This window comes from Pleurodeles waltl, chromosome 7 (assembly GCF_031143425.1).
Source record: "Pleurodeles waltl isolate 20211129_DDA chromosome 7, aPleWal1.hap1.20221129, whole genome shotgun sequence".
NCBI lineage: Eukaryota > Metazoa > Chordata > Amphibia > Caudata > Salamandridae > Pleurodeles > Pleurodeles waltl.
In genome coordinates this window covers 324,657,777-324,670,542 of record NC_090446.1, presented here as the reverse complement: position 1 = coordinate 324,670,542, position 12,766 = coordinate 324,657,777, and the positions used below count along the sequence as shown (strand labels likewise).

The 12,766-nt window shown below is 39.3% G+C and overlaps 1 protein-coding gene across 1 annotated transcript in view; it reads left to right on the top strand.

The window, feature by feature from the left end:
- Positions 1-12,766, top strand: part of PTPRT (protein tyrosine phosphatase receptor type T) — a 1,804,620-nt gene that overhangs the window by 741,654 nt on the left and 1,050,200 nt on the right. The window contains exon 7 of the mRNA XM_069243772.1: positions 4,638-4,931. Within this exon, the coding sequence (XP_069099873.1) occupies positions 4,638-4,931 (294 nt within the window). The remainder of the gene's footprint in view (positions 1-4,637; positions 4,932-12,766) is intronic.

Here is a 12,766-nt window from a genome sequence, read left to right as displayed (position 1 = left end):
GCGGCCCAGGCGCAGTAGGGCGCAGACGGGCTTGCCTCTGGTGCTCCCGCTGCTCGGCCACGCAACGGCTGCCATTAAGAAGGGGAGGTGGGAGGGAGGAGCACCTGGGAGGCAGGAACGGTGGGTGAATGGGGGTGCGAGGGGGGCGGGGACGCAGGGGATGCAGCGGCGGTACTAGGGAAGGGGGAGAAGTCAATAGAGTGCGAAGGCTGCTGAAAGGAGAAACAGCTACAAAACAAGAAAAACGGCTAAGGAGAAGGCAAAAAGGTTTAAGAAAAAGGAGAAAAAGGCTGAAAAAAGGCTACAAAAAGCAGTGAAAAATACAGAATAAGCCAACAGTCACAAGACAGACACACAATACTTACGGCACCACTAGGTACCAGGGATAAGGCGCAGGTGAGATCCTGCGGGTGGTGGTGGGCCTCGAACTCGGAGCAGCAGCGGGGTAAAGGGCACGGGCACAGTCAGGGGGGCTGCGCGGCGTGGGGAGCCTCTACTGAACAAAACAAGGTCAAGGGTCACTCAACGTTATCAAGGTGTGTTGCAGCCAGGCGGGTTAGAATTTCTCATGGGGTGGAGATATCAAATAGAAGTGGGGCCTTTCAAAGCAGGTGAACCTGTTTCATAGTTTACATATGTGTCCTCTGGGGAAAGAGAAAACAAGGTAGATCAGCATTTGGTGCCTTCTAGTGGAACTGGCCATGTTCACTGCTTCATCAATAATAAGAATGGCAACTATAAGTTTAAAATCGATACAAATATATATTGCAGTACAAGTATGGGGCCTCTCAAAAAATGAGGGTCTTGTGGAAGAATGACCTCTTAGACCCACCCTTCTGACAGACTTGGCAGCACCTCCTCCACAACCCTTGTTGCCACACCTCTGATTTTTAAAGTTTGTTAAGAAGGTGATGCACGTTCTGATTTATTCAGCACCAACAGTCTTAGGGTGAGTGCCATTTCCCTGTTGAATACATTGCAACACAATGGATAGAGATGTTTGTTTCTAATTGAGAAGGTGATACCAAAGGGTCAGTGGAGGACTTCAAATTAGCTGTTACGTGCTACCTTTTCATTCATATGTCCTTTTCATATGCACCATTCCTACAGATGCCATGTAAGGTAATCTAACCAAGTTTACAGCTTATTACCTGCCTCAAAATGGCTATCCAGAAGATCACACCGAACACGACATTTGTCAAATTTTTACATTTTTAAAATATTTTTCTTAAAACACAGTAATTCGTTCTTCTCTCCATCATGCAAGAATATATTCCTGCCAGGTCTTCACTCCCAACTTTGTTATTCTTGGACTACTAATATAGGGGTACCATACATTTATGGGTTTTCTCTTGGATCAGGATATTCAAAGACAATAAACTGGGTGTAGTGCATTTTGGAGAGCAGCTGCAAGTGCACTGCTGTTTAGGATACCTGTGTTTTGGTCACAGATATCACCAGTGGACTGCATGGAACTATACCACAACCATATGTTTCCAACATCTGCAAACCCAAAGGTTTCAATTTCAGGAGGAAGACCAACCTTTCCCTGATTAGTTATCTGTAATGCACCGAACACTGCATTTCTCAGTTCGCCCACAATATTTCCTGCCAAAACTGGTGATTTCCTCCATCTTCCTCACACATTAAAATGTCTCTCCAATGTTTGACTCAAATCTGTGTTCTCCTATATCTTCTGTGTCTGGGGTTATCAAACAAGGATTTCCAAGGGTTTGAGAAGAGATCGCCACACCAGGCAATGTTTGTGATGGGGAAGAATCCATGGGAGAGTTTTGCATTGCTTGTGGCCAGGGTTTACAAACACCCAAGGGAGCCTACTGACAAAGATGTTTCTGAGAACTAGAAACAAATGGGAATCCACAGTGTTTTGACTTGTCTGAATCCCAATACATTTTATTATACAGAACTCCCTGCAAATTAAAAAAAATGGGTATAACATTCATAATGTCTTCACATTTTCTGTGACAGACAAATCCAGAACTTCAGGCATACTGGAAAAGTTCTACCGTCAACAATCTCCACACGTGTTACAAATTGTACCCCAAATGTATGAGTGGGCTTATTGCACAGGACAGGAATAAGCCATAAATATGACAATGTGAAGACCACATTGCACAATCCTTATTTCACATACTCACATATTTGGCCTGTTCCTGTTAGTTATGATAAGCACAAACACATGTTAAATATTGTTGTTATTGGTAAAAGTGTGGGATCATAGAAGTGTCTGAGTTTTTTAACTTTCCCTTGGTGCCAGAAGACCCCAGGACCCAAATGTGTGCCAGCACCACAGAAAGGAACTGGATGCTGTTCAGATTCTTTCTTATGGTAAGAAGAATTCCAAACAGCATTCGTGCTCCCTACTGGGTTGAATGTATCTGTGGTCAGCAAAGAGCTGAAAGGTAAACAGTATCTGAGATACTTGTTTGTTAACCGAGATGTGTGTCTGAATCCCAGCTGAATTATGTGTCTGCATCCCAGCAAAGTGCCAAGGATAAACAATTTCAATAACAGTTCAAAATTAATGGGGCACAAAGGCGCCATACCAAGGAACCAGATGTGGTTTGGATTCTGATACTCTATTTGGATTCTTTCTAAAGAAAATCCAGAAAGTATCTGGCTGCATATTCAGGCACAGACACACAGCTCATTTCCCTCAAAATGTGTTTCTTGTGCAGATAAACATATGGCTCAAGGATGAGGGCATGTTTAGAAAGAGACTTATCAATGTGAGTAATTCTCTTTCTACAAACCTTCTCAGATTCCATTAACATGAGAATAAACACAACAAAAAGCTAATAGACATGGCAATATCATGCATTTAGTGACAGGAAGAATGTAGAGCACAGACAAACACACCCACCTTTAATCAGTTTAAGAGAAAATACGTCTGTTTCATTTAAATGGGTATGAAAAGGGGTTGCCTCATTGGGTAAGGATAGAGAAGTCGGTATGTGATAAAAGATATAGGACTCAACTCTCAAAGGCATTTCTGCCCATATATGTATGTTTGGACTGAACATTCATGAATTATGCTTGATGGAATACACAGTTTTCTTTGAAAGCATAAATGACTTTAGTTCTGTGATCTCCCACCCCACAAGTGCGGAGAAATCTGCAGCAGTACATCCCCTGCAAGGGTTGGGAAATGGATGTTACTCATGTGGTTTGCTTTATACGTTTCAGAGCGCCAACAAACATATTTTTGCAGACATTCAGAAACTGAGATCTGACCCTTTACCACCCTAGAAATTGTTGGAAAGTTACTCCAGCCGCTCACCACCTATGGCTGCCCCCTACTCATGGAAAATCAAGCAACGCTTTCTAAGACTCAGGCTGGGTGAAGTTCCAATGCTAGACATCATTCCATAATGGAAGAAGGAGCCACGAGTAGGCACCCACAAGTTCCGTCTATGTCATCTGGCAGAAGAAAACTTGGTGCATGTGGTCTGCATTTGCCCAGCTTTGGCTGTTGAAAGATGACTTTTACTGAAAAAAGAACTAGATGGCTTAGGGATCACATCCTATAGACAAGCACTAACCGAAGCATTCAATCCATGAAATACCATATTGAATATAAGGCTGGTTCACTTTTTGGAAAAATTTTAACTCAAAATTTCCTCCCCTGAAACAACCCAGTGATAAGGAGGGTGAAAATGATAACAAAATCCTTTGACCCAGTATGACCACCTCAAAGAATGGAAGGTTCTTAGGTAACATCGAAGGGTATACAGCCAGCGTGGTAACAAAGTCTTGTACCAACAATCGGAATTAAGTAGGGGCAAACCAAATATGTAGAATGTATTATATTATTCTTATAACTTTTATTGTAGCATAAATGTCTTATTGTACCAATATTGTTCTGTTAAATTTTATGTTGAAGGAATAGTTTTTATGGTTTTAATTAACTAATAAAATAAACTTTCATTTATTCAAAATGACTCCAGCCAACAGCTTGAGGAATTCCACTTGGAGGATTGAAAGGGAAATAGACCACTACTAGACATGCTGTGGTGCAGTTGAAGGAATATGTGGGTACAAATGTTTTTGTGCAGCAAAGAAAATGTGCTTTTACACATTTGTCTGAATCTTCCACTGTGAAGAACTGATTGCTCTGTTCAATTCTGCACAAGGGCAAATGGCAGCCTTAGAAAGAAGCATGACAGATGCAATAGTATGCCTAGAAACTGCAGCACAAGACATTTACAGGATTACAAATTCACCTGTTCTGCTACTCGCAAAAAAGTTTAAAAGAATGTTCTGACAGATTTCTAGGGCTCTGCCCATAGTTTAACACATTTCTAGGTGAACTGGACCAATTGCCTTCACTCTAGAACAACTGAGGTGATCTTCGCACAAGATGTAAAAATGTTGTTTTCGTACAAGTAATGACGGTTGTACCTTTCAGAGAAGACTGTTGTATTAAAAGTGAAAAGAAATGTAGATCTTAATGTGGAAGTTATTTTAATTTGTCTAGCCTTGCAGCAGGATTTATTGGAACGTGAGATGCAGGGAGAAGTGGCAAATGTCTTAGTGGCATGTTTTATTGTGGATGTTGCATGCATAGGACCCATCCTTAAAGCTCTGGTTTAATATTGACTCTGTACTTTTTTCAGAACCTCCAACCCCAATTGCACCACCTGAGCTCCTTGCTGTTGGAGCCACATATCTGTGGATCAAACCAAATGCCAATTCTATCATTGGAGATGGACCCATTATTCTGAAGGAAGTGGAGTACCGAACCACTTCAGGCAATTGGGCCGAAACACACATTGTGGACTCAGCAACCTACAAGTTGTGGCATTTGGATCCCGATGTAGAATATGAAATCCGTGTTCTCCTGACCCGTCCTGGTGAGGGGGGAACTGGACCTCCGGGACCTCCATTAGTCACCAGAACCAAATGTGCAGGTAAACTGTTTAATGCATTTTTGGTATAATCATGTGTATTCATGCCACTTATTTGGTGTGAGGTACAGTACACTTTCAGGGACATTCTATACTCCGAGTGCAAGAACCTTCCATTAAAATGTCATATATGAAGTTGACATAAAATCTAAACTGTTTTTTTTGTGGTGCTGCAAATGTTTTGCCAATCAATTGGAAAGAAACTGGAGCAATTAACATTTTATTGTTCAGACCTGATTAACAAATTATCCAACTAAATGTGTTTCATAAAAACGGCCTCCCTCCCCTTTGAATTCAGTGTTCTTTGGCTGGGCCATCACTACTGTCAGAGCATCTAGCCTTCCATTAAAAGATAATTTCCTGAGTGCACTTTGACAGGAGTCTTTCCTCTCCATCATTGGCTCAAGCTCACTATGGGGGTTATTCTAACTTTGGAGGAGGTGTTAATCCGTCCCAAAAGTGACGGAAAAGTGACGGATTTACCACCAGCCGTATTACGAGTCCATTATATCCTATGGAACTCGTAATACTGCTGGTGGTATATCCGTCACTTTACCGTCACTTTTGGGATGGATTAACACTCCTCCAAAGTTAGAATAACCCCCTATGTGTATTCATGGTTCTATATAACCTCACAGTTGTTGGGCCTCATTTTGACCCATTTTATGGTCGCATGCATCCTGAATTTACATTTTCTGCCGCATAACTGGCATTTCCACTGTCATTATTTGTAGCCCCTCTTATCCACCAAGGATTTGATTGGCCAGCAGGGGCTTCTGTCACCACTATAGAAGAGTGAATTTAGAGTTAACTCTCCATCAAATTAAATGGCATTGTAGAGGAATCTTTTTCCTTAACCCTTAAAACATTGTTTTTCTCAGGCACAGCTAGGACGGTGCGTGCTAATCTACAAAAACACTGGTAGTGTGAGATTAATGTTAGGGATCTAGACTTTTTAAATATATGGTCCCTCTTTCATAAACAGGGTACGATCTCTCAGTAAACGTACATTGCATGGGGTGTGAGGTTGAAGTGCTGGTGTTGTTCAGAGGGTAATCGTGGTACCATAAGAATACCAAATAGCAGGATGAAGGACGATTGCGTACTGGTACAATATTAAAGTGATGCAGGGCAGCAACCATGAATGGGACAAGACTGAGGACAAAGAAAGCGAAAGGTCATGATGAGAACTGAACATTACAAAGGCTTTCAGCAAAGCCGATAAGTTAAATAATACACCTTGGCACTACCAAAAGGGGCAAGATGGGCAGATGCCAAGTCTCAAAGCCTAATGAGTGGGAGGAGGAAATGTTCAGTTGAAGTTCAGTGACAGGACTAAGAAAGAAGTAAAAAACATTTGTGCTAACTATCTGGGCCAGTGCGGAATATCAGGTAGGATGTCACATATGTCGCCATATGGAGCCAACAAACAACTTTGCAAAGGAGCCATGGAAGAATGTAGACTATTTTTTTGCCCGGCTGCAGGAAAGTTTCAACAAGCCACCAAAATCCAATGAAAAATAAACACCCAAATCTCCAGAAGAAATTATTTGTTAATATGCTTAAAAGAGTTTTTTCCACAAAATTGTCCACATTATTTCAATTTATGCAGGTGTCTTCCTTTCAAGCTAAGCTGGAAGAGACGGTTTTCCGATAAAACTAGAAGTGTAGGATTATATGACGTTTTAGCTTCCAAGTTGTAACTTCCAATAGTCATTTGTTTGGAAAAACAATTAAAAACCCCTTTTTGTTCAATAAAATCAAGAGTGAATCAAATGTTAAAAATGAGGGACCATCCTGGATATGGTTCTATATTTTCTGATAGAAACTGTCAACAAAGCAGAATAATCTCAAAAACATCACCTCCACCAAATGTACAAATTGAAATTAAGCACAAGTCGTCGTTTTTATGTGTTAGAAAACTTACTTTCTCTGGGATCTAAGTGATTGAGTTGGGCTGTGACGATGGATAGCATGCCGTGTCACGGGACATTGAGTCTGCTCTGGACATGTTTCAGTCTTAGCACTGTGGGAGAGGAGACTTTCAGATTAAACAGGTAAGGCTACTTAGAAAGGAGAATGTATATGTTAGCCTCAAGATTGGCATAGTGACATATTGTTTTCTTAAGTTTTATTATTTTCGTCTATGGCCACCTCGTATCTTGAAGACGTTGAATTTAGAATTCACAGTGATTAATCTGCACAAAAATAACTGTAGGGATCCACAGTTTTTCTTAGGACCGCACGCTGCTGCCAAATGGCAAGGCTGACGAATACATACCCTGTTTATTCCTGGTTCCACATCATGTCCCTTTCTCCCACTACCCTACACTTCCTGTATCTTATTTCACTCTTAGACATTCTCTGTGTCCCATCTTTTACCTTTGTGTTGTTACCTATGTCTCTTCCTCCTTTCTACCTTTTCTACCCTTTTTCTCTTTCGCTGTAGGCCGAAGTCTGATGAAACATATTTCCCAGTTCTCAAAAAAGAATGCTTTTGCCCACCACCTGCAACCACCTTTATAAATGACCAAATAAAACTGCCTGTGCATAAAATGAATCATACCCTCTTACGCGCCCATAGTTCTAAGAGAGTGTCAAGTGTCTCTCTGCCCTCTGACTCCCACCAAGGAAGTTCGTTAAATCATTTTTGTTCAGCAGACCAATTACTGCTGCAAAATCATTTTGTCCTCCTAAGGAGGCACATACTGTACAGCGCACTTTGTGTACTTGTGTCCTTTCACTTCATTAATCATGCACTTACTATAAAAACGTTGCCTATGAAAATGTACCTGCTTATTTCATGTGCATTAAAAACGCATTTTGGACTTTAAGGTGTAAGGCAATTACAGTTTTGCACCTTCCCTTGGTGTGTGCATAGCAGGGGTGAGCAAGGGCTGGCCGAGATTCACTCACTGCACAGTACAGACTAAAGCCGAAAGGGGAGGAGCGATGTGGAAATACTTTTCAGAAATCTTGGCCAAACTGAATGTTCTTATACTTGTTTTTGTAAAGGTTTATTTGAGATCTTCTTTTCGAGAATGTATTGAGAGAAAATTATAGATCAACAATACAAAAAAGGCACGAAATGCGTTCAATCGGATTGCAGAAAAGTGGTTCCTCCATTTTAATAAACAGTGCACAAATATGTACAGAAAGAACATCACAATTCTAAAATGCTTAAATATGTGAAATACATAAAAATAAGTCATAACTTAACGTAGCAACAAGTATTTTCAATATATTTTTTCATTTTAGATGTTGAGGGGTGTTCCAGGATCACACATGCATAACTGCGATCGTGTACACCATGGGTACTCACAAACATTTTCCCAGGGGCCACAAAGTTTGGTCTGTGGTGTGACTGAGGGCCGCACTGATGCTAGAAGCGTGGTGATCAAAGGTAGAAGGGGGCTCTGGATGGGGAGGGGTTGTGGCATTATGCTGGGTGTAGGGGGCAGCAAGGCATATAGATCTAGTGGCTGAATCGCTCAAAGTGAAACCAGAAAACCTGGCATTAATCCCAGCATCCCCACTTTACCAAATTGTGTGATCCTAGGCAATTGTTTTATTTCACGCTACTTTCATTTCCTTCATTATTGTATGTAGGAGGACCTCCAAATGCATGTCTTCAGTAGGTGCGCTGTGCGAACCCTTCGCCTGTGTTTGATTTATAAACTATGAAGTTGTTCATGTATAATAGCAAATCAGGCCAATCAAAGAGTGCAGATAACAACTGACTTGGCTCTTAATTCACTATTGGCATTGTTATCATGGTGTGTGTAATAATGAATGTTTCTGATTTTATGTTTAAAATCTATTGTTCTAAAAAAAAAAAAACATTCTCCATGCACTGATATAATCTGATGTAGTAAAATGAAAAGGTCCTGCGTGTAAATGAAATACACTTTTTGAATTTTTAAGAACCCTTATCATAGTTGCAGACATTTGCTGCAAGATTTCTTTAAAAAATGAAAGCGTTCCTGCAGCTAAGCCGTATAGGACAAATTTCTTCCTTCCTTCCTTTCTTTATCTTTAATAATGTTTAAATAAAGTATTGCCTGTTGAGTCAAGTAAGCAGCAGCCTAGTGCTACTGCTACGCTGGGGGCTGCATGTAAAGGTCAAAAGGGCTGCATGCGGCCCCCAGGCCATACTTTGAGTACCACTGGTGTACAGTTTCTTACCAAAACAAAATGGAAGAAAGACAGCCATATTACAGAAGCAGACAGCAGATTTTTAAAATTCCATGTTTTTTTACTTTAAACTCCACTACAACGAAAAACTGGAATGTGATCTATTCTTTGAGCTTGTGAGAATAGATCCAGATCCTAAAAAATATTAACATGTCCAGTGTATGACATTTGGTGTTGGGGAATAAATACCCTTATATGACCTTCCTATTTGAGAGAAAAAAACTTGGTGGTCTTTGCCTAAGTGTGGATGCGCATCCATGTGTAACACTAGTTGCTTTCATGTGTGAGACCTGTCCTCTTGATTGCCTCAATGTACATAAAGTTTGTTTTTACGTGCCAATGACGTGATAGCAAAGCGAAGAAGAAAAATCATCTGCCCTAGTACCTGCGACCAGCTGTCACATTTGCTCAATGACAGAGGGTTACATTTATTTTGACATTAACCATGACCCAGAAATCGGAAAAAAGACTATTGCTTGTACTTTTCTACACTTTCACACCTCCACATAATTTCAGATAATTTCAACAAATCTTCCTGATCCACGAACAGAAATCGTTGCTATGAAATTGTAAATAGTAAAAGAATTTTGGAGTTAATTTAGGTTTGCACAACAATTATATTAAAGAGTAGGGATAGAAAAAGAAAATTTGCATGATGACTTGGCACTAAATCCTCTAGCTGAAACTATGTCACAAGCCCCATTTATGGGCAGGATTTCAGAAGACTAATGACATCACTGAAAATAATAATACCCGTTTGATTGTTCTGGATAAAATTCTAATCCTAAAGTGAAGTAAATTATCACTGTATGTCATGGGCTGTTTTTCCTTCAAAATTTTGATAATATTCTTATTTTTTTCATTGTGCTTGCCTGTTTCTTACAAAACCCTTTTTTTTTAAAAATTGATGAAAGACTTTCAAGTCGAATATGGGTATAGAGAAAACCTTGTATTTCCATAATGGTCTTTGAATCTTGTAACAAATGTGGTGGTCTCACCCTCCGGAAGTTGCAAAATCAGCATTTTATGATTAATAACGGCAATAATAACAATACTAAAATGCAATTTTTGTTAGCAGACATTGGTATTTCTGACTTGCAAGTTTCAGTAAATACCGAATATCACTGATTAAAGGCCGAAATAACTTTTCAGTTCCAGTTTTTGTGAATAAAATTAAGCTTCATAAAGAGCTCCCCATCACGTTGGTTTATTTTGAGACACCTCTGATCACATGAAGACACTTTATTCAGCAATGACTGGCCTATGGGATTCTCGGTTGGCTAAATCTCCAAAATTGGGGGTCTTGTTCTTAGAGCTAAGATTAAAGATAGAGCCGCACTTTCAGTAGCTGAGCAATTAAAAATTTCATTGACTTTACTTTCCATGTATTTTGTTAACTCAGATGATCAGGCATTTTGCCATACCTTACATTGATCTCACAACCAAAGTTTTTAGCTACCTAATTATATTCTCCTGGACGGGTCAATTTATGTGTCAGATTTTGGTATTAGAAACAGATAACAGAACCTAGTACAGAGATAGTCACATTAATAGGTTAATTCAACCAGAGATAAAGATTGGTTAAAAATCATTATTTAATATACTGCACTAAGTGACTCTAATTTTCAATGCATTATGCTTTTAATAAGTGGATGTTATGTTGCACACCAAGTAACCTCCATAAACGTCCACTAATATTTCACCTGAATGCCTGTACTGTAGATATAGCTCACATGGGGATTGGCAGCATATCCTTTTTAAATGTCCACAACTTACAAAATCTTAGGAAGATTTTTGTTTTATTTTCACATGCAAACATTCATGGTTCACAAATCACCTACCCCAGATTGGATTTATGGAAGAGCAATCATTGTTAAATACTCTAAACCAAAACATGCTTTTATTATACTGTTGGCATCAAGTTGTCTTTTAGAACTCTTTGGAAAACAGCTATAGCACCTATATTTTAAAAGAGGAAGGACAAACTGGGTAAAATGAGTCAATATAAACTTGTCAGTATTCAACTTGAACAGAAAGAGCAATAATATTTTTTTTAAAATTTAGAAATCTTTTAAGAGCAAATGATGAGGACTTATCTTTTTGATTTTGATTTATACTTTCTGACAGGTCCGACCAATGTCTTCCTGATTTATTATTATTGTATTTTATTTCTTCATATTCTGATTATAAATAAGCATACGCCATGCTTGCGAGGGGCACATCTGCTTTTTCTGTTCTTATTTTTTTGGACATATGAATGCAATAAAAATTAAAAGGAAATAAACATTGTATTAGTATGCTAAGACGGCTAGACCCATTGGTTATGTTATTGCTTGTTTTTGTGTAATGGCAGCACATGGACCACAAGGGAAATGAATACATGTTTATATGGTCATGAAACGCATTGTAGAAAGCAGCAGCATCCGTCTTAAAGTGTTACATTGTTAAGAGTGCACTGTGTTGCTCAGGACTGATATATCAGGCAATAAGCAAACACAGGCTTCACCAAAAGAAGCTTAGTAGGAACAAGGCAGCTGCAGTTTCAGTAGCAAGGCACATTAACCAACCAAACAGCATGAAATACTAAAAATATATTTAAAATAACATTAAGGAGGTAATTTCGAGTTTGGCTAATGGGAAAGCCTGTTCGGCAAACTCCCAACAGAGTGGCCATGGCAAAACCTAAGTTTTCGCATGCCAGCCTAGGGGGCAACAGGCTACAGCATTGTCTCCGGCTCATAATCGAGCTGGCAGCAATGCTGTAACCGGACTCGTAACAACCGCTTAGTGTTATTGCAGGAAAGACGTTTTGATGTGCACAATATGGAAATTATTTTCCATGTGATGAACTTCCATACTATAACAATACCTTACACAGGCCCTGATTAGAAGTGTAGGTGCTATTTACCACACCTGATAAATATCAATACCAAGGGGTACGTTATTTATCAGTGTGATAAATCACATTTGTTGCATGATTGTGGGGAATAACATGCAGATTTTTGTGTTTAATGAACCAAAATCCACATTGTATAGTAAATAAGTTACATATTTCCCCTTATTACATTTCGGCAGCTTTGAACTGCTGAAATTTAATGAAGCGTAAGGTATTTAATGCATCTGATAGTTGTTGGAAATGTTGAATACCTTTTAACTTGTAATTCTCACCCATGTGTAAACAGGGGTGCATATAGTGGGTCTGAGTTAAGCCAAGGCAAACCCTTTGTAAATCATCCCTCCCAACTCGCCTAAACGAGTCTTAAGACTGTCTAATGTCATGGAAAATCATTGGTAAATGGAGCTCTTAGTGTTTATTCTCATCATAGGTACTGTGTAACAATGTATGTGGTTTCAAAATAGTTGTATCTTTAATATGATACCAGGAGCTGCATGCTGTTGGATATCCTAGTTTAATTTTTAGAAAAAAGAAAAATTTGATTTTGAATTTCAAGAGTTAAAATGTTACATATGCTTGGAGCCATATGCACACAACCACTTATTGTATTGTTTGTTATTTTCTCAAGTTCTATAACAACTACTTATACAGTAATGTATCAGATTCACTTTACGCACAGTAAGCATGATTATTAGGCCTGGGTGTAGAACTCTGCTCCCCCGGCGGAGTTTGTGGCATTTGGGCACTC